The sequence below is a fragment of the Phocoena sinus genome, chromosome 18, assembly GCF_008692025.1.
Source record: "Phocoena sinus isolate mPhoSin1 chromosome 18, mPhoSin1.pri, whole genome shotgun sequence".
Classification (NCBI taxonomy): Eukaryota; Metazoa; Chordata; class Mammalia; order Artiodactyla; family Phocoenidae; genus Phocoena; species Phocoena sinus.
This window is the reverse complement of record NC_045780.1, coordinates 16100038-16126957: the sequence shown is the minus strand read 5'-3', so window position 1 is coordinate 16126957 and position 26920 is coordinate 16100038. Positions and strand designations below refer to the sequence as shown.

The window sequence follows — 26920 nt, the reverse complement described above, 5'->3', positions numbered from 1 at the left end:
TCTAGAATAGCATATTGTTTCTTTGATCAAAAAAGTAATAATGAAAAAGAATGCTGGCAATTTCCCATGCTTTCTCCATGATTATGTATCTATTTTCATAGGAAAAACAAATGAACAAAAAATTAAGTTTACCTATGCAGTGAACTGGTAATTGTATTGTGTATGTGTATGTTAACCTTAAGCACAGATCTACAAGTTGTTTATTTAATACCCTGCCTGTTTCCAAAAGGAATGAATGTACCTTTTCCCCAAGCTAAAGAACCAGTTCAGTATATTCAAAATAGCCTATGCACTAGATGAACTCAGTAAACACTTGCTCAAATAACAATCGTCTTTAAGAAATTTGTTTTGTGTGTTTGTTAGGAAATTTGGGGCACTCTAAAGTATGGGGCCCAGGGTTGAGCTACTCTTGCTGGGGATTAAGGGTGGTACTGAACCGTTGCTCAGACACATGCGTGACTTCTTACCCACACTGTAAGCTCCTTATGGGAAAACAACTTGACTTCTTTAAAAATTAGTCTTCTCTCTTCAGTTGTGAGTCTAGCTCTTCAGAAACAAGAAATGAATATAGTGCCGCTCCTTGTAGGAATAATGATACGAAGTTTTAAAAGTGACAAGTTGAATAATGTTATTACTGAGACAATCATGGTGAAGAAAACCCATTTGTAGATAAGCTTCTTAAGGAGGGCTGGGACGGAAAAGCAGACACCCAGAGGAGCTTTGTTACCGTGTTCATTCTCTCGCGTCACCTTGTGCATTATTTAACTTTGTGGCATCTATCACAAAAACAGTATAATTATTTACTTCTGAAAAATCACACAAACTATATGAACTCAATAAATACCCAGATTGCAAGTCGCGAGTCTGTGTGTCTGTCCTCCCACCACCTTTCTTGAAGTCATCAAGGAGAAATTCTGGAAGCCTCCAAATGTTTTGAAAAGACTCATTGTTCTGTTTTTAAGTTCAGATAAAGCCATCAATTTATTACACTTCACAGCTCTCCTTATATTTGACAGCCTACTGTTTAAGATTATACGGGCATTTTGCATTTGAAAGAAGGTAAGGGACTCAAAACCTGGCTGGGGCTTGGTTGGCTTCTACATATAGGTCATTGTATGTGCTTAGGTGAAGCATGCAAACATACTCACACACAAAATCACCTCCTATGTGTCCTCACAAAGAGTACACACAGTGTGTTATATAGAAACTGATATTTTTGAGTACATTTGATATCCAAACTAACCTCGTCAGATTGGGAGATACCTTTTACATGTCCATTTTTTCACTATTTGTTGACTACCTACTGTACCAAAGCACTGTGCCGGGTGCCGTAGGGATATAGGGATGAGTAAGATGCAGCCCTGAGAAGCTTGTTGTACCAGGAAATAAGCTACTGTTATTAGAAACAGAATCTTTAAAATAACTCATTTATTTCCCTAGTAGAGGGTTGCCCTCCGTTTGCTCACTGGCCAGAGCCTTGCAAAATTTCAGTTGTGGCACCACAGAGAGAAAAGTAATTTGAATTGGATTTACCTTCAAAATTTACCAGGATCAAGACTTTGAACTTGATCCAGTTTTCTTCTCATGTATACTTGAAAAAAAAAAAAGTCAACTTCAGAGTTATAAGGTAAAAACTATGATAATTGCATTGGATTGTAATTATGATTGTTACTTTTAAAGAGGTACAGAAAATGCTGAGTTGATTGGCAAAATATTCATGTAAGATATAATTCTGTGATGATGTTTGCTTCATACAATCCGGTTTTACCAAAACATATTTATCCACTTACAGAATTTCTTTTTGCTTAATATTTTGCTTCTCTTTTGCAGGAGTTTCTTCTATCAGAAGATTATAACAAGATGACTCCTGTGAAAAACTATCAAGGTAGGAACGAGAGCAGTGTTTTCATTGTCTTAGACCGTGAAATGTTTCTCAGTGGCTTCCACTGCCACAAGAGAGGACTTAACTTTACAGCAGTCAGCGGGAACAAAACAGCAACCCTTTGTGGTGAATATTATCCCCATTTTTGAATTAAGAAGCAGAGGCCCAAAGAGATTGGGCGTGTGGTCTTATAGCTGGTAAAGTGTGAAACCAGACCAGGTCTGTGTGACTCCAGAACGTACAGCCTTTGTCCTTTGTCTGCCTGCTCCGCCCCACTGCCTGGAAACCCTGCGGCAGACTTGGAGAGCGGGATCCAGGGTTGGCTTTCCATGGAGCTCATTTCATTTTTCAGTAAATATTTTAAAAGGCTGAAAGTGTTCATATTGTCTAAGGGAAGGAATTCAGGTTTTATTGTGTCTTCAACATTGGCAGTGTACTGTAAGCCCTTTATATAGTATAGATCAGGAGCAATTTTCACTGATGATTTTTTTCATCCAGGCCAATGTCAGGGGTCAGAACATTAGAGGTAGACGTCATTTCACTTAGACGTCATTTCTTCCAAATCTCGTGACCTCATTCATGATCATCCAGCCTCTCCTCTGATACCCTCCAAAGACATAGCAGCCCCTCCTGATTTTGGAAAATTCTAAGCATTGCGTTCTTTATTTCTAGATTTTGAGCCAAAATTCATTTCCCTATGGATTTATTCTTTAAGTTTTTTTCACATATCACTTATCCAGTATTTATTGAGTACCTATTGTGTCCCAATAACTGAGAATTATAATAGTGAACAAGACATGCATAGTATCTATGCATCCCCCGTGAAAATAGATGCAAAAACATGTACACAAAATTTCAGCAGATCAAATTCAGCAATATATAAAAAGGTAAGTACGTCACAACCAAGTGAGGTTTATTCCCAAAAGAAATGAAAGCAGGGACAGATATTTTTATACCCTTATGTATAGCAGCATTATTCACAATAGCCAAAAAGTGGAAACAACCTAAATGTTCATGTATGAATGAATGGATAAACAAAATGTAGTGTATCAATACAGTGAATTCTTATTTGGCCATAAAAAGGGAATGAAGTACTGATACCTGCTACAATGTGGATGAATCTTGAAAACATGCTAAGTGAAAGAAACTAGACACAAAAAACCATACATTGTATGATTACAGTTATATGAAATGTCAAGAATAGGAGAATCCGTAGAGACAGAAAGTAAATTAGTGGTGACCCAGGGATGGGGAAGGGGGAGTGGAGGGTATGGGTTTCTTTTTGAGGTGATGGAACTTTCTGGAAATAGTACATTTTCTATGATGATTGCACAACATTGTGAATATCCTAAAGATCAGTGAATTATACCCTCTTAACGTGGTTTAAATGGTGAATTTTATATTATGTGAACTTTATCTCAATTAACATTTTTTAAAAGGTCAGTGATACCAAAACCAGACAAAGACATTACAAGAAAGGAAAACTACAACCCAATATCTCTCATGAGCTTAGATGTAAAAATCTTCAAAAAAATACTAGCAAATCCAACAATGCATGAAAAGAATTATACACGATGACCAAGTGGGGTTTATTCCAGATATGCAAAGCTGGTTCAACTTTTGAAAATCAGTGTAACCCATCACATCAAAAGACTAAAGAAGAAAAATCATATGATCATATTAATTGATGCAGAAGAAACATTTGATAAAATCTGACACCCATTCATGATAAAAACTCTCAGCAAATTACAAATAGAGGGGAACTTCCTCAACTTGAGAGAGAAACGTCTATAAAAAACTATAGCTGGGCTTCCCTGGTGGCGCAGTGGTTGAGAGTCCGCCTGCCGATGCAGGGGACGCGGGTTCGTGCCCCGGTCCAGGAGGATCCCACATGCCGTGGAGCGGCTAGGCCTGTGAGCCATGGCCACAGGGCCTGTGCTCCGCAACGGGAGAGGCGACAGCAGTGAGAGGCCCGAGTACCACAAAACAAAAAAAACAAAAACAAACAAAAAAAAACTATAGCTAACATCATACAGTTGACCCTTGAATAATGCAGTGGTAAAGGGTACCAACCCTCCCCACAGTGGATAATCCATGTATAATTTATATCGGGCCTCTGTATCCGCAGTTCCTCTGTATCGCGGTTCCTCTGTGTCACGGTTCCTCCACATCCGCGGATTCAACCAACCTTGGATCATGTAGTACTGTAGTATTTACTGTTGAAAAACATCTGCGTATAAGTGGACCCACGCGGTTCAAATGTGCATTGTTCAAGAGTCAACTGTACTTAATTGTGAGAAACTGGATGCTTCCTCCGTAAGATCAAGGTCATGGCTCCTATTTAAGTACAGCCAGGCTTCAAGCCCAGGTTCCTGAAGCTTAACAATACATATGTATCTTCAAAGGGTTTCTTTTCGAATAAGAGAATTCTGTCACCTTATGTGACAGAATTATGTGCTTTGAGTTTTAGGGTTTGTTTTTTGTTTGTTTTTGTTTGTCTTTTCAGTAGTCATAGGCAGCCTGACAGAGAAAGAGAACCAACTTTGGCAGAGAGACTAGGGTTTTAATTCTAGCCTCATCACTCATTGATTATGTAGCTTTGAGCAAGTCACGTAACATTTTTGAGCCTCTGTCTCCTCCTCTGGCAGCTCAGAGGGCTGTAAACCCCCTTATCTTCTGGGCTACTGTCAACCCCTTGGACTTACAAAGTAACAGAAAGATCAAAGGCCCCTTCGTGAGAAAAGGGAGCGAAGTGCTGGGGACCACTTTCTGCCTGCAATAGACGTGGGTACAGTTGAAAGTGAACCATTAGAGAGTTCGCTTTTATTCCACCATTGGTGGAACTTAAATTGGGCATTTGATGACACAGACATGACAAGATCTTCAGAAGTTTCTCCAGGAAGTCCCACCTTTTAGTTTAAGACAACGTTTTGATCTTGATGGTGGCCGATTCTCTGAAAGGCAGATACTGTGTAGAGATGTTAACAGTATTATTGTTTCTATACCCCTTCTCAATCCCTTTAGATTCTCCAAGCGCCAAATATCGGATTTTAAAACATCAGGCATTTGGTGAAATGTCTGTCCCGGAGGTATTCACTATGGTTCGGACTGTATTGTTTGTTAGCCAGTCTAGAAGCGCCATCTTGGCAAGGCTGGGTTGTGTCTGTAAAAGGAGGAAAACACCCAGCTTTGCAGAGTCATTACAATGACTAAGTGAGACAGTATCCTTAAGTACCTGGCACTTGTTAAGACACTCAGAGATTGGCAGTGATGCTGTTATTGCTGATAGAGCTGCATTGATCCATCCATGTCCAGTCCTATTTTCATGATCCAAACGGGAAGCTGGTGGCTTCTCTGTCACCTCGTCACACACAGGATGAGTCTCCTCTCACCCACCAGGCTGCCAGCTCCTGGGCACAGAGCCCAGTGGGTCCAAGTTCTGGGATATCAATCTTTGTTTATTCCAGTCAGCTCTGTTCAGTGGCCGTGGACCCCCTATACCTCTCCCCCTGGAATTGTGTAAGAGGAAGAAAGCGAATATTTTACTGATTTTATTTGGTAATTGAGAAGCCATGAGATTGGCCAAACTACTCAACTCGATCGTGCCTCGGTTTGCCCACGTGTAAAATAGGGAGATGGAGTAGATGACATGAGTAGTTCTTCTAACTCTGAAATTGTGTGATGCAGTACTTCTGTGATGGTGTTGTCCTTGTATATAAGCAACCCTGGGAAATTTGCTCTCATTATCTCATTATGTATGTTTTGACGTTAAGGGATATTTCATTCTTTTTTATACGGCACTTGGGAATAATTCTGCCCTCCTCTCCAAGCTCCAAACATTTGATTTCTCACAGAAAATTCATCTAGAACTTTGTTGTGGATTTAAAAGCAAGCCTTCATCAAAAGGAGAACAGTAATGCTCTTTGCTTTTTTTAAAGCTTAAATAAACAGACACCAGTGAGTTTATTAGCAGAACGTTGTTCCTAATGTGTTTTGTAGTCACACTGACCTGCCTTTCTCTAGTCCAGCAGTTCTAACCTGTCTGAGAGAGGTGGTCCAGGCCCTTTGGGTGTTAGGAAAATTTTCTTTCTTTTTTAAAAAATTAATTAATTAATTATTTTTTTGGCCACGCCACGTGGCGTGTGGGATCTTAATTCCCCAACCAGGGATCAAACCCACATCCCCTGCGTTGGAAGCATGGAATCTTAACCACTGGACTGCCAGGGAAGTGGTTGGGGAAAATTTTCTTACGGAAACGCGGATGTGGTCTTCTCCAGGGGCATGCCTGTCCCCATGATGAGAACCACTGTTCTAGCCCTTGTTTGTAATGATTACCTACTGTTCAGCTTACTCTGGGGTGGGGAGGAGAGAATGATGCACCTCTGTGGACCATGCTTTACCAGCCTCTTTTAGGATGCTTTATGGGTTGTTTTCTTGTCTCTTGGCTTTTAGCGCATCAGAGCAGAGTGACGATGATCCTGTTTGTCCTGGAGCTGGAGTGGGTGCTGAGCACGGGACAGGACAAGCAATTTGCCTGGCACTGCTCTGAGAGTGGGCAACGCCTGGGAGGTTATCGCACCAGTGCTGTGGCCTCAGGCCTGCAGTATCCTTTGCTGGACAAAATCCCTTGGTGGGAACTTAGCTGTTGACTTCTTTCTTTCATGAACATTTTGGGTATGTGCAGCTTGAAAGTTTCTTGTTTTATTTGCTAGTTGCCCTACTGATTAAGATGCTTATAAACTGGACTTCCCTGGTGGTGCAGTGGTTGGGAGTTCGCCTGCCGATGCAGGGGACACGGGTCCCACATGCCGCGGGAGGATCCCACATGCCGCGGAACAGCTAGGCCCGTGAGCCATGGCCGCTGAGCCTGAGCATCCGGAGCCTGTGCTCTGCAACAGGAGAGGCCATGGCAGTGAGAGGCCCGCATACCGCAAGAAAAAAAAAAGTGCTTATAAACTTTCCTAACACATAAATCATCAAGGGTCCTCATGTAGGTGGAGTAAAGTAAGTTCACCTGAAATAAGTTACTGCCGAGCAGGTTGTGGGTCTGCTGTGATACAAAGTCTGATATCTAGACAGTACACAGCCCGGATTTGTGAGCCTCAGCTGTCAGAAAGAATCATGGAACATGGAGATAAAACCGTCACTGAAATAGTCTTTTATTTTTGAACAGAAATAATTTACGCATAGGTGTTAAGGTTGGAAACATTCCCATTTTGGTGCCTGGCAGAAGAACCACAGGATTCCTATTCATTTTAAGAATATTTATTGAGAGGCCACCATGCCGGGACCAGAGCAGGCTGACTGGTATCTACACAGTAATGCTACGCAGTCTTCGTTCCAGGTACCAGACTTTTCCAGGATATGTAGAACAATATTAACTCTTATCTCTCAAGTCTCCAGGGTCCATGTGCTCAGTGTGAACACCTGCCAATGCTGGGTAATCCTCACATCCAGCCCCCTGGGCTCCAGTGAACACAGGCCTGACAAGTGAGAAGCCTGCACTGGTGATGCTACCACTCTGAGGAGTAAAGGACCCTGAGTTTCTTCTTTAAAAAGCGTAGAATCTCTCCACCTTCTGACAGATGAGGAAATAGTTATAAACAGATCACTTGTCTGCAAAAACAGGATGAAACAGTAAGACTTGCTTTCAGATTTTCATCTAGTATTTATATGCCTGTTCAGTGATTTGCAGCCACCTGACAAAGGATTGCACCTTGCTGTTTCCTTGCAGACATGTGGCAGTAGTTGTGTGTGTGTGTGTGTGTGTGTGTTTAGGCTAATGTCACTCTTATTTTCCAACTGGAAGGGCAAGATGAAGAAACTGAGAATGGCCATATGGAAGGCTGTAAAAGTGGCATGTTACCAAGAAGACCAGAAGAAAGGGCGACAAGGAATGGAAATCAAGATCACTTATCGGGCTTCCCTGGTGGCACAGCGGTTGAGGGTCCGCCTGCCGATGCAGGGGACACAGGTTCGTGCCCCAGTCCGGGAAGATCCCGCATGCCGCAGAGCGGCTGGGTCCGTGAGCCATGGCCGCTGAGCCTGCGCGTCCGGAGCCTGTGCTCTGCAACGCAAGAGGCCACAACAGTGAGAGGCCCGCGTACCGCAAAAAAAAAAAAGATCAACTTATCTTTGAGAGGGTGCTTAAAGAAAGAAACTCCAAAGTTTACTTTCTAAAAGCCAGTTCAGACAAGCGTAATGCTTGAATTGAAATACATGAACTCTCCTGCCAATGGATTCATGATTTCTTGTAGTGTTAGTATTGGATCTCCCTTAGAGATCATCCATCCAATTTCTCATTTACAGGTGAGCCAGCTGAAGCCCAGAGAGGGTCACATGCCTTATCTGCAGCCACCCAGCTGGTATGTAGGAAAATCACCACCAGGACCCAGGTCTTCTGCCTTGGACTGCTGGTTTTTCACATTATACTGCATTATCCCTCTGAGAACAGAACTAATGGCATCAATATAATTTGTTCTTAACATGCTGGCTTCTATATCACTAGCCACGCCTAGTGAGGTATCTTCTGTATCACCTAACCAAACTAAGGAGTATAGAAAAAAATACAGATCTTGCCCTTAAGAAGTTTACTTTTTAAACGACCTGAAAATGAAAACAAAAAACAAAAAACCCCACAAGTACCCAGAATTAAACTTGTCCTGACTCTTATAGTCTTTGACTCCTCTCCTCCGGCATCTCCAAAAGTCATCTTCATTTTTCACCTCTTCTTTGCCATGTGGTTTACCAAGCAGAAAACAAACATGTGATTGGCTCTCAGAAACTTGTGTGTGCAGTGAAAGCCTCAGGCTTCCTTCCCCAGTGCCAATGACCCTCCAGTCCGACCTTGCTATTAAGGTGGAAGGCAGCTGCAATACTGCAGACAGAGAGGCCCTTCCAGAAGACTCCCTCACCTCTGCCAGCTCTGCCTCCTTAGCTCCAGTTCTGGAACCACAGTGCCAGCCCTTGCACCCGGGGGCATCTGTCTGCCTGGTATTTTCCCAGTGCCGCACGCTTGTGCATAACAGCGCTGCTTCTGCAGCCGAGACCCACGCAACTTTCCCAAGGCTGCAGGGTTTTTCCTGGGAGCTGCCTGATGCATAGATTGTTAACGGGCAACCCATACAGCGTTGGGGTTCACGTTAAAATTCAGCTTTTAAACATGCGTTTTTCATGGGAACCCTCCTCCATCACCTCACCCCTCCTCTTCGTTCTGCCACCTTCTGTACTTACCGGTTTTTGGTCTTTTTGGTTCTTCAGTTTTTTAGTGGTAAAGAAAGGAAGAAGATCTGTTAAAATAACATAAAATGTTCAGAATAATATTATGACCCCTATTTCTCCTCATAGTGGGCACTGGTGGTGTGCATAAGAGTTTTCTACAGACGGATTGATTCTCTCCCATCTGCACCTCAAATAGTCAAGCCAACAAGTGATAGAATAAGTCAGATTGACATCACCCTTTTTCCTCTTCTTTCAGGCCTCTTAGCAGAGAAGTAAATAAACAATGAAAGTAACCAAAATTCAAGTAGAGAAATAAAGGATGACAGAGACTGACTAGTTCACAAGTTGAATTATCAATTTCGGAATCACCTCAAAATCTTTGTTGCTTTAAGTGAACTAATATTCACTTAACTGTTTAAGTGAATATTAAGTGAACTATCACGTTAACAACAACAAGAAGAAGAAAGTGAAGGTGAGGAAAAAGAAGAAAATCTCTTACCTTTGCGGTCCCTGAGAGTTTACGTAGTACTTCTACATAATGTTACTTTGTTCACTATCAAAACATAAAGACCTAATTCTCAATTTTCACGTGTAGAAAAGCCTCAGAGAGGCTCAAAGAGATTAAGAATAAGAAACCTTTTCAAGGTCGCATGACTGTTAACTGGCAGAACCAGGATTAGAACTAGGGTATTAAAATCTTTGCACTAGCCCTCTGCACAACTAGATATAGCAGAACGGAGGTATTTCCCAAAGGTCCCATGGCAGGCTGATGTAGGAAGTAGAACTGTTTTCCTTCCCCCACTTCAATTGCTGGTCTTTATTTTTGTGAATACTTTACCTAGCCACACCTTTCAGTCTGTCATTTGACCAAGTTTTGGTCACATTTTTCATGCTTCCACAAAACTAATTCAGGTACTCTTCATTTTAAGAACTTATTCCTGTTGGAGATATTTCCAAGATGTCACCCTATATAGTCAAATGCCTTTCCACCAAGCGTTCCCTTCTATCTATTCCTATTTGTGGAAAGAGTACTGAAAAGCTATTAAGATTATCCTGATTTCCATATTTCCTCATATCATACTAAATGCCAATCACTCTGGCTTTGAGCATTATTATAAACTCTTAGGGTTTTGTTTTTTAATAATATATTCAGTATATTTCAGTAAATTGCGCCCCCCCCTTTTTTTGATGCTCATATTGTCCCATCTTTGGCCAGTAAGAGCCACATCATGTTGGCTCCTATGTCTTTTTGATACAGCCCCACTAACCTTTGATAGCATCTTTGCCTTTTGACACGACATGTCTTAAGCTCATCTGGTACCTTCCTGTCCCAGTCCTGGAATTGGCCATTTCTCTTAGGAATAGTATTCAGAGATAGCTAGCAAATATATGTATGTGTATTTAAAAAAAGAAAATAAATGATTAGTTCACATAATATTTCTAATTCAAATTTAACATTATAGCATACTTCTTTTTTTTTTTTTTTTTTTTTGCGGTACGTGGGCCTCTCACTGCTGTGGCCTCTCCCGTTGCAGAGCACAGGCTCCGGATGCGCAGGCTCAGCGGCCATGGCTCACGGGCCCAGCCGCTCCGCGGCGTGTGGGATCTTCCTGGACCAGGGCACGAACCCGTGTGCCCTGCATCGGCAGGCGGACTCTCAACCGCTGTGCCACCAGGGAAGCCCCTTTACGTCATTTCTGTACTTGATTCTTTTGGACTAAAAACCTTTGTTCCTAAACATCAGCATAATTCTTTATTTGCTTTATCCCATGGTATATTTAAGTTGTTTGAAATAGTAATAGCAATATTATAATAGCAAGACTACTGAATAAGATTTTAGATTCTTTTTTTGCAGCTTTCTTTGTCCTGAGAATATATTCTACCAAGAATGTATAGTCAAAATGCTGTGTTTTAAAGTCACTTGAAATAATTCTTTTAACTCTGTGGTTATATCAGCAAGTTGACAGTAGGTTTATTCACTTTACTTTGTTGTCGATTTAGGGGATTTAAAAAAATGTATAAGTATTTTTCACATGTACATAATTACAAGATTCCATAATGGAAACAATGTAATGAGAGAGAAGTCTCACTACCACCCTTTTCCCGTCAGCTTGTTTCTCACTTTTCCATTGGCAGCCATTTTTAATCAATCTTGATTTATCAAAGTGCTTCCTTTTGTAAATATAAGCACACACACACACTTATATTTATGTTTCCCTCTTTCTTACACGAAGGTAGTGTAGCATATAAACTTCCATAAACCTTGGTTTTCCCCCACACACACTTAATAATATATCCTGGAGGGACTTCCCTGGTGGTCCAGGGGTTAGGACTCCGTGCTTCCAGTGCAGGGGTGCAGGTTCGATCCCTGGTTGGGGATCTAAGATCACACATGTCGTGGGGTGCAGCCAAAATTTTTTTAAAATAATAATAAATATAAAGTTAACAGAAGGCTATTAAGGCTGTAACATCTAAGTCTCTATTTAAAAAAAAATATATATATATATAAAATAATATATCCTGGAAATTACTCCATGTCAAATTTCCCAGCTGTGTAGTATTCTTTTGCATGGATGTATCATAGTTAATAAGTCCTCTTTTGATGGACTTTTGGGTTGTTTTCAAACTTTAGCTCTTACTGTAATACGGAGTGAATAGCTTCAGGCATGTGTCAATTCACATTTTGGCCATTGTGCCTCTGGGGTAGATCTCTACAAGTACGATTGCTAGGCATTACCAACCAGGGAAGCTCACTAGAGACTCAGGGCCTTGGGTAGTTACTGGAGACTGACTGGTCACACAGGCACCCTCTTCCTGCATGTACCAAAATTCCAGACTCCCATAAAGAGGACTTCCCTGGTGTCCAGTGCTTAAGACTCTGTGCTTCCACTGCAGGGGGCACGGTTTCGATCCCTGATCAGGGAACTAAGATCCCACATGCCGCGTGGAGTGACCAAAAGAAAAAAAAAAAAAACCAGACTGGCAGAAGGAAAGCAGGTGTTTAGCATACACCATATTATTTGTACAGTTAAGGCACAGTCAGCCACTTTTGTCTGTTAACGGTGGGAACCCTCCTGAAATCCAAGTTCCCAGATGCCATGCCAATCTTGTAACAGCAGCCTTTCAAAGGATAGCCTGCTAGGTTAATTTTTTTTTTCTTTTGCAAAGCACCATTGTCATTTCTTGAACCATCCATTCATGTATCTTGCCTGTTTTTTATTAGGTTCGTAATCTTCTGGATTGCTCTTTTTATATTAGTATTCGGGCCTTTTGTGACATCAGTTGCAAATATTTTTTCCAATTTGTCTTGTGCTTTGCTTATGGCATTTGTTTGTTGTTTGTGTATTTGAGTCATAGCTTTTTCCACTCCAAGGTTATAAAGGAACTCTCCCATCTAGAACTTCTATTTTTCATTTTTTTACATTGGAGTTCTTCCTGGTATAAAGTGAAGTACAAATCCTGTTTTATTTTCCCAAATGACTGGTTCAGTTTGTGCCAACTTTTCTTTTCGCCTTTCTTTTCCTTATTCATTTGAAAAAACACCTTTATCGGATATGTACTAAATTTCTGCATGCTTTGGGGCCTATTTCTAGACTTTCTTTTCTGTTCCATTGGTCTGTTTGTCTAAGCACCACACTTTGAACTAAAGAGACTTTATAACATGTTTTAATATCTGGTAGGGCTAACCTCCCCCATCACAGTACCATATTACTCTTATTTTCAGAATATTCCTGGCTCTTCTTGCTAATTGACTTTTCTATGTGAACTTTAGAATGAACATACCTAACTGTAGGAAAAAACCCCACATGTTGCTACTTTTATAGGGATTATATTAAATTTATAAATTCATGTTGTGAAAATGGACATGTTTATCATGTGAGTCTTACCGTCCAGTAAGTAATGTCTTTCATTTTGTTATGTCCACTTTTTGTGTCTTTCAGCATTATATTCAAGTTCTCCTCCCGTGAGATTTGCGCATTTCTTTGACATTTATATTTTTTCTGGTGTGTGTGTGGAGAGAGGGGGGTAAACCATCCACTCACTTTTGAGAAACGATCCTTAATGCTTACATGATAGATTTGATGTTGAAACCCGGCATGTGTTCATTGGTGACCACTCAGGCCAAGTAACCATCCTCAAACTGGAGCAAGAAAACTGCACCCTGGTCACGACATTCAGAGGACATACAGGTGGGATTGAAAGCAGACCCTCCATGTGCTGCTCTCACAGTGACCTTTCGCCCGCTGCATGTTCTGATGTTCACAAGATGTGGTGTGCAAGTGACGAGGTACAATCCGGGCTTGTGCAAAGATACACGTGATGCGTGTGACTGATTTCAGAATGGTTCAGTAAGAATGGTTCAGTAAGATACATTGTCAGAAATTTTCTCCATCAGTCAAACAAAAGAGCAAACAGTCTATTTCAAAAATGGTGGTGATGTGGTTCTTTGTCATGCTACGCTGGAGAAAGCCCTTGTTTGCATATGTTAATGAGACATTGTTTGAGGCTGTGTGGCAACTGCACAAACAGTTGGACAGAAGGACAGCTGCCTCGGTCTGTCCTTGCCATCCTTGGAGCGAGAAAATGGTATGCAAGACAGACTCCTACTTCCAAGACAAATGAAATGAAAAATAGATTTGTCGTGGGTAGCTAGCCTACATAAAAAGGTACAAGTTCCTCTTTAATTTTCCTTCCTCTGGGGCTCTTTTCAAGGCCCCCTTTATGTTACTGGTCTGCTCAAGGTCATTTAAGCAAGGTGACAGACTGTATCCACACTTAACCTTTGAAAGACTTGAGTAAATGATGATGACTAATTTTTTACTAGTATTTTTAACATGTGATGTTGACCCTGGAGAATGAATAACTGCCTGTTTTCCTGGTTCTTAATGGGCTTTTGTGTCTTCTGCAGTTTACCAGCCCATGATTCAGTATAGAACAAGGTTAATATTTGAGTTTAGACGTCATATAAGAACAAAAGTAGGTGAATGAGGATGTAAAATGGGATAGTATCTAGCTCATAAGGGAGTTCCTAAAGGGAAAAAGAGCAATGCAATAAAGAGAAAATTGAATCCAGGGGAAAGATTCATAAAAGATCATCTTAATTATCTACACCTGAGGCAGGAAGAGCACATAGAAATCTCCCCTGTGGATAGAACCCAGGTCTTTCCTGATTGGATTTCTCTTTTTAGCCACCTACACTCTGACCAAGTCTGGCCTGGTGGGGACCTGAAACTATCTCAGGTCAGGACTGTTTCACTGCTGAGTTCAGTCTCCCAATCCTTGGCTTCCCTAAGCCCTTAACTCCACCTGCACTTGTTCTTGCCCTTGTTGAGGAGTCCTTCCCTTGATCCCTCACTGCCCAGCATCTCTGCCCCATCTTCCCTTCCTCTCCATCGCTTCAGCCACACGTTTCCCTGCATTCTTAGTTCAGGCCCCCTTGTTGGTAAATTTCACCTGTGGTTCAGAGTATCCACGTCTCTTCTGCGCACTCAGCCGCGGAGTCTGCACTCGGGTTTGGGGTCACAGCACGAGCCTCAGCTCATCGTCCCCAGTGCAGAGTCGTCATTCCAGTCCAGGCTCAGGAGTTGCCTCACAGCCCCTCACGTAACCCGGCTCTAAGTCCTTCGTACACAGTATGCTCCTTCTCTCAGTCCCTCAGCAGCTTTTTCAGACCTTCCCCGCTCTCCCTAGGCCTCCTTCAAAGAAAAACAGAGGTTATCAAATACAAGCTTTTTAAAAATGTTTATTTCTTGGCCACCCCATCTTCCCTCCCCAAGAAGCAAGCTTTTCCTTCGCTTTCTCCTCATCGCTCGCCCTCCTGCCTCGTGCTGTCCTTGGCCCCAGACTCATCCTCCTGGGGGTCTCCACATGGAAAGTTAATTTTTTGGTCTCCCTTTGGACCAACTCTTCTCAAGTTTCTAACATGCTGAGTTCCTTGCCTCTGTTAAAAACAAACAAAACCCCTCTGATCCCATCTTATTTTCTTCACAGCAGTGCCACTTTTTTCCTTTGTTTTTCAATTGCAGTAAAATGTACACAACCTAAAATCGATGCTTTTGTCCATTTTTGTGTTCAATTCAGTGGCATTAAGTACATTCACATTGTTGTGCACTGATCACCACCATCCATCTCCAGAACATTCTTCATCTTGCAGAAGAGAAACTCTGTGCCCATGTAACCCCCTCCCCCCAGCCCCTGGCAACCACCATTCTGCTTTCTGTCTCTGTGCACTGCATGTGAGGGGAATTGTGCAGTATTTGCTGTTCTGTGACCGGGTTATTTCACCTAGAGTAATACCTTCACGTTGTCGCAGTTAGCAACGCGTCTTAAAAAAGTTATCATTTTCCCAGCCGTTTCGCATTCTTCCCTCCCGTTGGCTTTCCCGCCACCTGCAATTTGGCTCGTCTCTATCACTCCTCTCACACTGCTCTCCCCGAGGTGGCCAGTGGCCTGCTGGTAGCTAAATCCAGTGGACATGTGTTTTTGGTGGTTTTTTTTTTTTTTGCGGTACACGGGCCTCTCACTGCTGTGGCCTCTCCCGTTGCAGAGCGCAGTCTCAGCGGCCATGGCTCACGGGCCCAGCCGCTCCGCGGCACGAACCCGCGTCCCCTGCATCGGCCGGCGGACTCTCAAGCACAGCGCCACCAGGGAAGCCCGGACATGTTTTAAACTCTGTCCTGTTTAACCTCGTGGTAGCGTTTTACATTGTGGCCATTCCTTCCTGCTGTGACTGCCCTCGATTGGCTTCTATAACACATTTCCTCCCACATTGAAGTCTCTGACTGCTCTTTCTCCTCTCCTTTGGGGTCGTCTTGGTGGGTTCTGCCTGGGACCCTTGTCTCTTCACCTCCTGGGCTCTCCCTGGTTGACCTCGGCCACTACTCCCAGTCACAGAAAGAAAAGGCATAGGGCTTCCCTGTGAGCCACAACTACTGAGCCTGCGCGTCTGGAGCCTGTGCTCCGCAACAAGAGAGGCCCGCGCACCGCGATGAAGAGGGGCCCCCGCTTGCCACGCTAGAGAAAGCCCTCGCACAGAAATGAAGACCCAACACAGCCGTAAATAAATAAATAAATAAATTTAAAATCATATGGGCTTCTAAGAAGACCTCTGCTAAAAAAATAAATAAATAAAAAAGGCATAGTCATTGTTCTCGAATTCCTCACAGCCCAGTGAGCGAGACAGAAGCTAAACAGTAATTATAGTGCCTGAGGGCCGGGGTGTGTGGAGGAGCGTCTGGGGCATGGGAGCAGCAACCAAGGGGATGGGCGTGGGAGTTGGTCGGGGAAGGTCTCCCCCCGGGGGGTGGGGGGGGAAGATATGACTTTGACCTAAGATTGTGGCGGAGGAGTAAGTGTTGAGTTCATGAAAGAGAAGTAGGGAGAGCAGGGCAGGCAGAACAAACCAGCGTAATCCAAGGCCTGGGGATTTGCAAAAAGCGTGGCTCTCTTGGGAGCGCCTAGTTACTCTTTTTGGCTGGAACACTGAGTATGGGGGTGGTGGGTGTCAGCCAGAAAGGAAGTGAGAGTCAGTTCAGATCACTGAGAGCATTATCCTGACATCAGGGGAAAACGGTGAAAGAGTTTTAAGCAAAAAGTTAACCTGATCGGATTTAAAAGATTGCTCTGGTAGTAGAGTAGAGAGTGTGATGGGAGAGCTAGTAGGAAACTGTCCCTCGCAGAGTGGCTGTGGTGATGGGAGAGCGGGGAGTGGATAGACGTGCGGTAAAATTTTAGAGGCCGTGACAGGCTGGAGAGTTCCCAGATTTGGTTGAGGCAGAGGTGGCTTTCAGCTTGACCTTCTGGCTCCTTAGAAGTCGGGCGTTGCCCAGAGCACCGATAGGAATTCCCCGAGTTCTGTACTGCTGCCTCTGGGTCAGGAAAGGGATAAGTAGCTGCTTCTTACTGCTGTGAGGTGAAAAGGTGGCCCAAGGAGTTCATGTCTTCCGGATTCGTTCCAATATAAAATACTACCCGATATTGTATCTTATCTTTCTGAAAGAATGTAAAATATTTTCACATGATTTCATCATGAAATATCTTTGAGGAAGACAGGACGTAGCCCAGGAAGGTTGTTATCTAACACGAAGGCAAATAAATGTAGCAGGTCACCTATCTAATTTGTTATTATTCCTAGACAGTAGTATCTACCCATCTCCAGTCTGGCTACAGCACAGGTCATTCATTTAAAGCTAAAACAAGGGCATCTGAGAGATTCCACGATGATGCAAACATTGTTGAGCTCTTCCTATGCAGTAAGTCCATCTGGGCCCTGGGAGGTCCCAAACTCAGCCGGACACAATTCTGGAGAAAGGGGCTGTGAATGGAGAGTTAGTTTTAACCTCCTGACTCCCTTACCCCCCAAACAAAGACCTTAAGATGAACCTAGATCCATTAAAGAGTGATCTTGGGGATCTAATTACTCCAGATCCAAACTCAACAGCAGACAAGTCTTCAGTATGTGTATGGAGTCAGCCATTCACCCATCACTCTCTTTTACAGTACAGAAGATCATATAAAAATGTGAGTTAGTGATGGAATCTGCCTAATAGCCATACCCAGAGGCCAAAACATGGCACTTACTAATCCATGGGGATTTAGAAAACTAATTTTATGTTCTTATGCTCCCTCTGCTGGTTTTATTTCTGGAGCTAAATGCCAAATATCATAGTTCTTTGATATTTCTGCAGAAATTAGAATATATTTCTGCCAAAATGTCACACGCTGATTTGAACAAAGGGGAAAAATATCAGATTTTGGCCACTGGAAACTACTAGTATCAATAAAATTTTTTTTTTTTCTTCTAAGAAATTTTTTGGTTAGTATGAACATATTGGAAATAGGAGGGCTTGAATGTGAACCGCCCAAAGCATACTACTTAACGGAAAATTAAATACAGACTTGTTCATTGACTGTTAGGAGAACTATTGAAAGTAACAGTGTAGTTATAATAAAAATAACTAAAACAAGGACAGGTACAGTTTAGTGCAAATATGTAAGTTCAGATCATTAAGCTGAAAGCTTAATTTTTGTTTACAGTAGAGGCTTTCACATCTAATAGATGTGGATTTTCATCTAGAGTCCGTCAGGTCATTGGCTCTCCATGTGATGAGTGGTGCCGCTCATCGGTGAATGAAATCAGCCTAGTCCTTGCCCTGGTTCAAATCCCGCTCATGGAATTAAAGCAATAATTGGAAATATTATGCGTGTAACAAGTGTTGTGAAGCCCCGAGGCCACGCATGGGCTTCTTTGGGAACAGTTAACAAGAGGGCTTCTTGTCCACAGAGTTAAAGGGGGGCTTCTAAGAAAGTGATGTTTAAACAACACCTTAAGAAGACTGAGGAGTTTACCCAGGTGGTGGGAACATTCCAGACCCAGGAGGTAGGAAGCAGGTTTGAAGCCTGCAATGGGTAAGTGTGAATGGAGTCCAGTGGCCTGTGTGGAGAGCCAGGGGTGAGGGATACAAGTTGACGTCCCAGGCAACGTGAAGAACTTCGGATGGACATTGTTCTCAGGCAGTGGGAAGCCAGTGGTGGAGTTGAGGCAGGGTGGTAACGTGCTTTCCGTTGTAACGAATCGTGGTAGCAGCGGGTGGTGGATTGAGTGGGGACGAGGCTGGATGTGAAGAGGCCTTTTAGAAGGAAGCTACTGCCGGAGTCCCTGGAAAAGGGGACTCCTGTCTGGACCGGGAGAGCAGCAGCGGGTGTGGAGAGTAGAGGAGGGGTTCAGGGTCTGTTTAGGAGACGAGTCAGCAGTGCTTGATGATTGGTTGAAGCAGGAGTGGCTTCCATGTTTCTGTCTGGAACATTTGGGTGGATGGTGATGCCATTTACTGAAAATGGGAACGGCAGAAGTAACAGCAGGTTTGCGAGAGAATGTCGTGGTGCTTTAAACTCAACGTGACCAAGAGGCCCCCTTGAGGAGGTGGCAAGGAGTCAGCTGGATGTCCCGCTGTGGGTCTCAGGAGGAGGGTGTAGCCTAGAGGCGGAGCACATTTACCTTTCCAGAAACACTCATCACTTCAACCTGGAGCAAAATGCAGTAGCTGAAAGGTCACATACTCTATTCAAGAGGCTCCGCGGTCTGAGGACTTCCTTGGCTGCCTCTCCTCTGGCCGCATTTTGCCTGCACACCCTCCCCCTGCACGCGTGGTGGGATGTGCGTGGTGAGATACCAGGTCGCACTGGTAGAGACAGAGCCAGCAGTTTCCAGCCCTGACTCTGTGACCCTCCACCTAGTCTTTAGCTTTTGCAAGATATGTTGTAAAAGTCTCCAAAAATTAGCTCACTGAGCATTTGGTAACATGTATGAAATTTCTAAAAATGTTTATACTCTGATCTGGTTCCACGGTTGGGAAACTCTTCTAACTAAATCAGAAATGGGAATAAAGTTTTATGTATAAGAATGTTCATCCTAGCAAAACGTATAATAGTTGAAAGTTAAACAACCTAACAGTAAGTGAAATAAGGTACATCCATGCTTTGGGATATTATGCAGCCATTAAAAATTCCATTTATGAGAGTATAAAATAGTATAGATAAAACCTTGACTTTTAAGAATGAATTCATTTATGTTAAAAGTTATTCTGTCGGTTATATTGTGGAGGGCCAAGGCAGGGAGAAGCATATAATGAAACCATGAGGGAGAGCTCTGGAGCGGAAAGCTGGAGTGAAGGACAACGAAATGGAATAAATGATTTTTGTGAATTAAAATATCATAAACCCCGGAAACCCACAACCATCGCAGCCCTGGCTCTCATTCTCCATCCTGGTTATGGGTCGTGCAGGGCGAGGAGGTTGGCCCGGGTGTAGACGGAGAGGGCAGAGCAGACAGGGCTCGCTGAGGTGGCTGACTCGCTGCCGCCAGAGGCGTCGGGTGGAAAGGGCTCTGCTGCCCATCAGGAAGCAGTCGCCGCAGAAAGAAGAGACTCCCCGCCCCATTCCTCTGGGCTCCTCTGTGTCTGCCAAAGCCTCTGTTGTGACGGCTTATTGCTCTCCTTTATCGTCCTCCTGTGCTGCTTTGCCATTCATTTAACGGGCCAGGTGAGTAAACATACACTGAGCACCTCTGGTGCACCCAGGTCTGTGCACTGTGCTTGAATACAAAGATGTGGAGCCTAAAGTCTACAGTGGGGACAGATTTATAATCCAGCAAAGTCGGATCCAGTGAGTGATGGTGACATTTAGAGACGTGGGCAGAGGTGGGAGCCTCACCTAGATTGGGGGTGTTGGAGGGAAGGCTTCCTGCAGGAGAGGGCTCCTGAGCTGCACCTTGAAGAGGGAGAAAAGGTTACCTGGGGGATAAAAGGTAGGTCTGGCGCTCCAGGCAGAGGGAGCAACCACGTCTTGTGAGAGAATGGCTCCACCAAACACAATGTGCGTGTCCTTCTCGTTCCCAGAACTAACATTGTATATTTGTGTTGGTGTAGGGTCTGAGTCTTATTTGTTTTGAATATATCCACAGAGCTTAGCACAGTGCCTGCCGTATAGAAGACGCTCAGTACCTGCTTATTGAACTGATTTGAAATGAATGCTGTGATTTATAAGCCAGCCTCCAATAGAGACCCGTTGTTAGGTCATTTACATAGAACTGGGATGGGACCACAGGGTGATTATTTTGCCTCCCCAGTCCCATCCTGTTTCCTGTCTTGCAGCTTTTCCTTCCATCTTTCCCACTGTTCCTGAAGCCTGTGGTGTAACAGTCTGAGCCCTGGGAGAGTCTGTTCACTCTTCCTGACTCTGTGTTACCAAGAACTCCCCTTCCCAGCTCGGGATCCTTGCAGCCTGATGTGATGTGCAAAAACTAGAGGTTGATATTATGATGGTTGAGATAGCATGGGAACGCGCTGGTCGCTGCCTTAGGCTAACTCAACAAAAAACAGTGTCACAGAGATGGTCCAGATGAGGTCTCCTGCACTATAATCATAGCTCCCGTTTATTGAGTGTTTCCCATGCACGAGGCATTGTTCCATGTGCTTATATATATTCACTCATTTAATCTTATAAATTTGTTTATTTTTAATTTTTTTATTTTTGGCTGCACACGGTATTTGTTTTTCTCTTTTTGGCTGCGTTTGGTCTTTGTTGCTGCACTCGGGCTTTCTTTAGTTGTGGCGAGCGGGAACCATTCTTCGTTGCAGCACTCGGGCTTTCTTTAGTTGTGGCGAGCGGGGGCCACTCTTCGTTGCAGTGCATGGGCTTCTCATTGCGGTGGCTTCTCTTGTCGCGGAGCACGGGCTCTAGGCACGCGGGCTTCAGTAGTTGTGGCTTGCAGGCTCTAGAGCGCAGGCTCAGTAGTTGTGGTGCACGGGCTTAGTTGCTCCGCGGCATGTGGGATCTTCCCAGACCAGGGCTCGAACCCGTGTCTCCTGCATTGGCAGGCGGATTCTTAACCACTGCACCACCAGGGAAGCCCCACTCATTTAATCTTAACAAAACTATTATCATCCCTCTTTTATGGATTAGACTTCTGAGGCTCAAAGTCTTAAATAACTTGCTCAGGGTCATATACCTAATAAGGGTAGAGCTGTCACTTGAGCCTAGAATCTGGTTCCAGAGCCTTTGCGCTTCTGATACCGTATATCAACTTCCCATTTCTTCATCATAAACCATCCTTATCCCATAGTCACCAACAAAGGCCAGAGGGCCTGCTTCTCATGGTGCAATGCTGGTAGATGTTGGTGTGTATTAGTTAGGAGGAGGTGAATGGCGTCTATCACTTGGCACACAGAAAACCCTATTTAAGTATTTCCATGTTTGTTTGGACAGGATGAACAGCCCATCCAATTAAGTCTTTAAAGTTAAATAAGCCTTTCTAACCGTTCTTTTTACCAGTGCCCACCATTATTTAAATCTAACACGATGTTTTAAAGAACCTGAGCCACCCATTTTACGTGTTGTCTAAGTCCATTCTGGCCGCCATAACAGAATACCATAGACTGGGTGGCTTATAAACAACAGAAATACATTTCTCACAGATCTGGAGTCTGGGAAGTCCAAGATCAAAGCACTGGCAGATTCAGTGTCTGGTGAGAACCCACTTCCTGGTTTCTAGATGGCTGTCTTCTTGCTATAACCTCACACAGCAGAGTGGGTGAGGGAGCTCTCTGGGGTCTCTTTCATAAGGGCACTAATCCCATTCATGAGGTCTCTGCCCCTGTGACCTAATCACCTCCAAATATTGAATATGAATATGATTGGGGGGGGACACAAACACATGTTAAATAGGGGAAATCATATATTTGTCATCTTTCTCTTTTCTGTCCCCCTAATCCTTAACTAGTCAAGCAAGACCATCTCCAAAGCTTCTCCTTGAGATGAGCATTCCCTGACTTAACAGGTATGAGTAGTGGAATAGGTGAAGACCAGCACAGAGACAACACCGGTCAGCCAGGAAAAGAGATGTCTGTGCCTGTTTCATGTCCTAAGAACAGGCAAAAGACAGTCATTCATGTACTTCCTCCTTCGTTCAATCATTTGCTTATTGAATGCCTACTGTAAGGCAGGCAGAATTCTAGATCCTGGGGGTCCTGTGGGAAAAAGCCAAAGCCCTGGCCCTCCTAGAACTTATATTCTGTTGGGACAATAGGCAATGCTCTGAAGAGAAATACCGTAAGGAGGAAAGTGGTAAGAGTGGTCAAGGGAGGTCTCTGAGTAGGTGGCATTTGTGAGGGGACAAGCCAGTGATAATCTAGGGGAAGAAAGTCACAGGCAGAGGCAACAAAATGCAGAGACCCAGAAGTAAGAATGAAACTGGCCTGTTCTAGGAACTTTGGGAAGCCCAGCTGACTGGAGCAGAGCTAGTAAGGTGGGGGAGGAGAGAGAGGGAAGCCCCTATAGTGGCAGAAGCCAGAATCACCAAGGGCCTGGAGAGAACTGTGGGTTTTACTCTGCATGGGATGGGAAACCACAGGAGTGATTTAAGCAAGGGGTGTTCTCATCTGCTTTGTGTTCTTCAGTGATCACTTTGGTGGAGAATAGACAACAGGGACAGGAGTGGAAGCAGGAAATGTTGTATGAGGCTAGTAGTATAATTTCAGAATTTAAAGAAGGTGCTGAGAGTCCCATCCATCCTTCACCCCTATTCCCCACATGTTAACATCTTTGAAAATTACAGTACACGTATCAAAAATCAGGTAATTTTGAAACAACACTGTTCTTTAATCCGCACACGTTAGTCACATTTCTCCGGTTATCACACTAATATCCTTTTTCTGGTTCAGAATCCAACCCACGACTACACCCCACGTTTGGTGATAATGTCTCCTTAGTTCCCTTAACCTGGAACAGTTCTTCAGTCTTTCTGTGCTTTCATGACCTGGACATTCTTTTTTTAAAGATTTTTTTTTTGATGTGGACCATTTTTAAAGTCTTTATTGAATATGTTACAATATTGCTTCTGTTTTATGTTTTGGATTTTTGGCCCCGGGGGCATGTGGGATCTTAGCTCCCTGACCAGGGATCGAACCCTTGCCCCCTGCATTGGAAGGAGAAGTCTCAACCACTGGACCGCCTGGGAAGTCCCAACCTTGACATTTTTGAGTACTAGCCTGACTGTCCTTCCCCCCTAGAAAGTCTCTCCATTTGAGTTTGTCTGATGCTTCCTTATGGTTAAATTTTTATAAGAATAAAACAAAAGTGACGATATGCCTTCTCAGTGCATCATATCAGAAGGCACGTGATACTGATTTGTCCTCTTACTGGTGATGCTAACTTTGATCGCTTGGTTAAGATGGTGTCTGCCAGGTTTCTCCATTGTAATCACCCTTTGTAATACATCAGTATGTTGTGAGGAAATACCTTGAAACGTTGAAACTATGTAAATATTCCGTTTCTTATCATATATCTGACAAACTAACTAGAGTACTGTATTTGTATACAAATCTTTTTACATTTGGCCTTAGTACCATTTTTCATAGTTAATTTTGTCAATTCTTCCCCTAACCCCCTTCAGTGAGGTTGTACCACTTATTTGTAATATGGCTAGGTTCACTTGTTTCTGTTCATATTCCATTCTGGGTTCTCCTTCCCCTCCCCCTCAGCAACACACACACACACACACACACACACACACACACGCACACACATGCACTCACGCGCACACAGACACACACACTCCTAGTTTTTATTTTTTACTTGTTTTCGAGTATGTGAAATAGTAACATGATTCCAAAACTCAAAACCAAACCAAAAAAACACAACAAAAAGTGTCTCTCCTTCATCGCTTCTCCATTCCTATTCCCCAGCCTCTCCCACACACCTGCTGTCATTAACAAATCTCAGTAATTTCTCATCTACCCTTTTTTCTTAGATGAGAGGTAGCATAATGTAGATATTCTTTTGCACTTTGCCTTTTCCCCTTTACAGTATATCCTGGAAATCATGTCATAGCCATCCAGCAGGTCTTCTCCATTCTTTTTCATAGCTGCATAGTACTCTGTGAATGTACCATAGTTTTATTTGCCCACTCTCTTATATGAGCATTTAAGTTGTTCCCAATGTTTTGCTATTTCAAACCATGCTGAGATGAATAGAGTGTGTATTTTGGTGTATTTGATGGGAGCAGGGACAGTATCTTCAAGATAAATTCCTGGAAGTGAGAGGGCTGGATTGAGAGCTCAGTGCGTACGTAGTTTTGTTGGATATGGCCTTCCCCATGTTACTGGTTTGCATTCTCATTGACAATGTATGAGAGTGCTTTTTTCCCCCGGAGCCTTTACAACAAAACGTGTGTCATACTTTTTAATTTTCTAGGCAAGAATTTTAACTGTGGCTCATACAAGGATAGTAGCAATGGAGATGGTGAGAAGTGCTTAGATTCTAGATACATTTTGAGGGAAAAACCAATTCAGAGTTTATAGTGGGTTGCTTTGGAGGCTAATGAAACAGTTTTCCAACCAGGGTTCTCTCTAATTCTGTTTAAGTATTAGGCATCAATATTAACAGTGTAAACTAATAGCTTCTTTTCACTTGTCTGACATTTTTGAAGCTTTGGGTGACTCTCACCTTCCTCTTGGACCAGCCTTATTATAATATTCTAGTAATTCTGTGGCATTGTAGTAGGTAATGGTACTGCTCTAACAAATAACTTTCAACATTTCAGTGGCTTAATGCAAAGGCGTTTTCCTCATGCATGTAACAATCCAGTGCAAATGTTCCTGTTCTTTTCCATGTGGTGATTCAGGGTCCCAGGCTCCTTCTAGAATTTTTCTCTGTATCCTGGCGTCTTGGAGTCCTCCAGGAGGAAGTATAAAGAGAAAGTGGAAAAGGAACGTCTTAACTGCCTCGGCCTGGGAGGGATGCATATGACTTCCGCGTACTTTCTGGGTTCCCTTGCTGAGAACTGGTCACATGCCCCCTAGTTGCAAGAGGGGCCAGTTAATGTGGCCCCTGTAGGAAGCAACTTTCCAGGGAGCACTGTATATACAAGAAGAGGGAACATGAATTTCAGTAAACAATTAGCTGACTCTACCACAGATATTTAACAAAGTGAGTCATTCTAGTACTGTGTGGGAATAAACATTTTGCACGATGGAATGCATATCCTGAAGCATTACATTCTCAGATACTGAAGGAAGGTTAGGGGTCAGGGGATGGTTACATGAAGTTTAATAACAGGGAGAGAAGATGAGTTATACAGAAAGAGAAAATATTTAGCTTTGAAAGGCTAAGTAAGCATAACAGAGGAGTTCCAAATAACGAGATTTGTGGATGAAAAAGCAATTTTTGTGTCTTCATTCATCTGCTCTTTCGTTCATTCAACAAGTACCACCAGAGCCTGTTTGCTGCTGGCCCTGTGCTTGTTTTGGGGTGGGAGTGGGGGAGGGAAGAGGAGATGGGAGCTGCAGGGGGTGGTCAGCACAGGTGCACTGGGGGAAGTGGTGTGTATTCTTACAGGGACAGGAATATATACAAGCAGAATGTCGTGCAGGTATAGGGAGAAGCTATTAAGCATAATCCAGGATAGTGGGGTTTTTTTTCCTTTTGACCTTGAAAAAATATCTTCTGAGACATTATATGAGAGAAACTTTCCTAAAAGCTTTTAAAGTGCAGTACTTCATTAGAACAAATTGATGATCTAAAGAAGAAAAATGTCGGATTCCAACAAATAAGAAACAACTTGTATGTTCTTTTCAGAATATAATATTTTTCAATAAAAATGAGTATTTCTCGTATTCTTAAGTATTCATAAGCTTTGTGCTCATCTTATACATAAAAAGTTACTATTGTTCTCAGTACACAAGAAGTTTGATTTATGATGGGACTGCCAGGGAAGAAAATCTGTCGTAATATTTTATGGCCAAACCACTGGAGTGATGCTAATAACCATCTGTACCGCACACCACAGTTTACAGAGTGGTTCCAGGTAATTGGTCCCGTCATGCTCACTGTAACCCTGTGAGGTAGGGAGTGGTTAGGCTGATATTATCCTCAGTGGTATTGTCGTATTACCATTATCCCCAGTTGACAGTTGAAGAAACTGACACTTGAGGATGTAAGTAATTTTCCCAGAATCTATAAATTTAAATTCCCAGAGAGAGAAAATAAATTTTAAATTCTGATATTGTTGTCTATCAACACCTGTATTCAAGAATAAAATAAATCTAACTGAGCTTTTTTAAAGTCCCGTTTACTGCTCACCTGCTGTCGGGATGTGGGGTAGACGGGGGCTTAAAAACTATGGTCAATATTTCCAAACAGTGTGGTATTTTCTGTTCTTAGAACTATGTCTATTTTTTGAAGGTCAATTAATTACCTTTTTCATTCCCCTTTGGTCTTTACAGTAATTGATTTTATGGTACATTAAATTTTGGGGAAAAG

At 43.0% G+C, this 26920-nt stretch overlaps 1 protein-coding gene across 4 annotated transcripts in view; it reads left to right on the top strand.

Annotated features, from left to right (window-relative positions):
- Positions 1–26920, top strand: part of WDFY2 (WD repeat and FYVE domain containing 2) — a 177944-nt gene that overhangs the window by 121747 nt on the left and 29277 nt on the right. For all 4 annotated transcript variants that reach the window (XM_032610857.1, XM_032610856.1, XM_032610855.1 and 1 more), the window contains 3 exons: positions 1831–1885; positions 6335–6485; positions 13181–13293. In XM_032610857.1, the coding sequence (XP_032466748.1) occupies positions 1831–1885; positions 6335–6485; positions 13181–13293 (319 nt within the window). The remainder of the gene's footprint in view (positions 1–1830; positions 1886–6334; positions 6486–13180; positions 13294–26920) is intronic.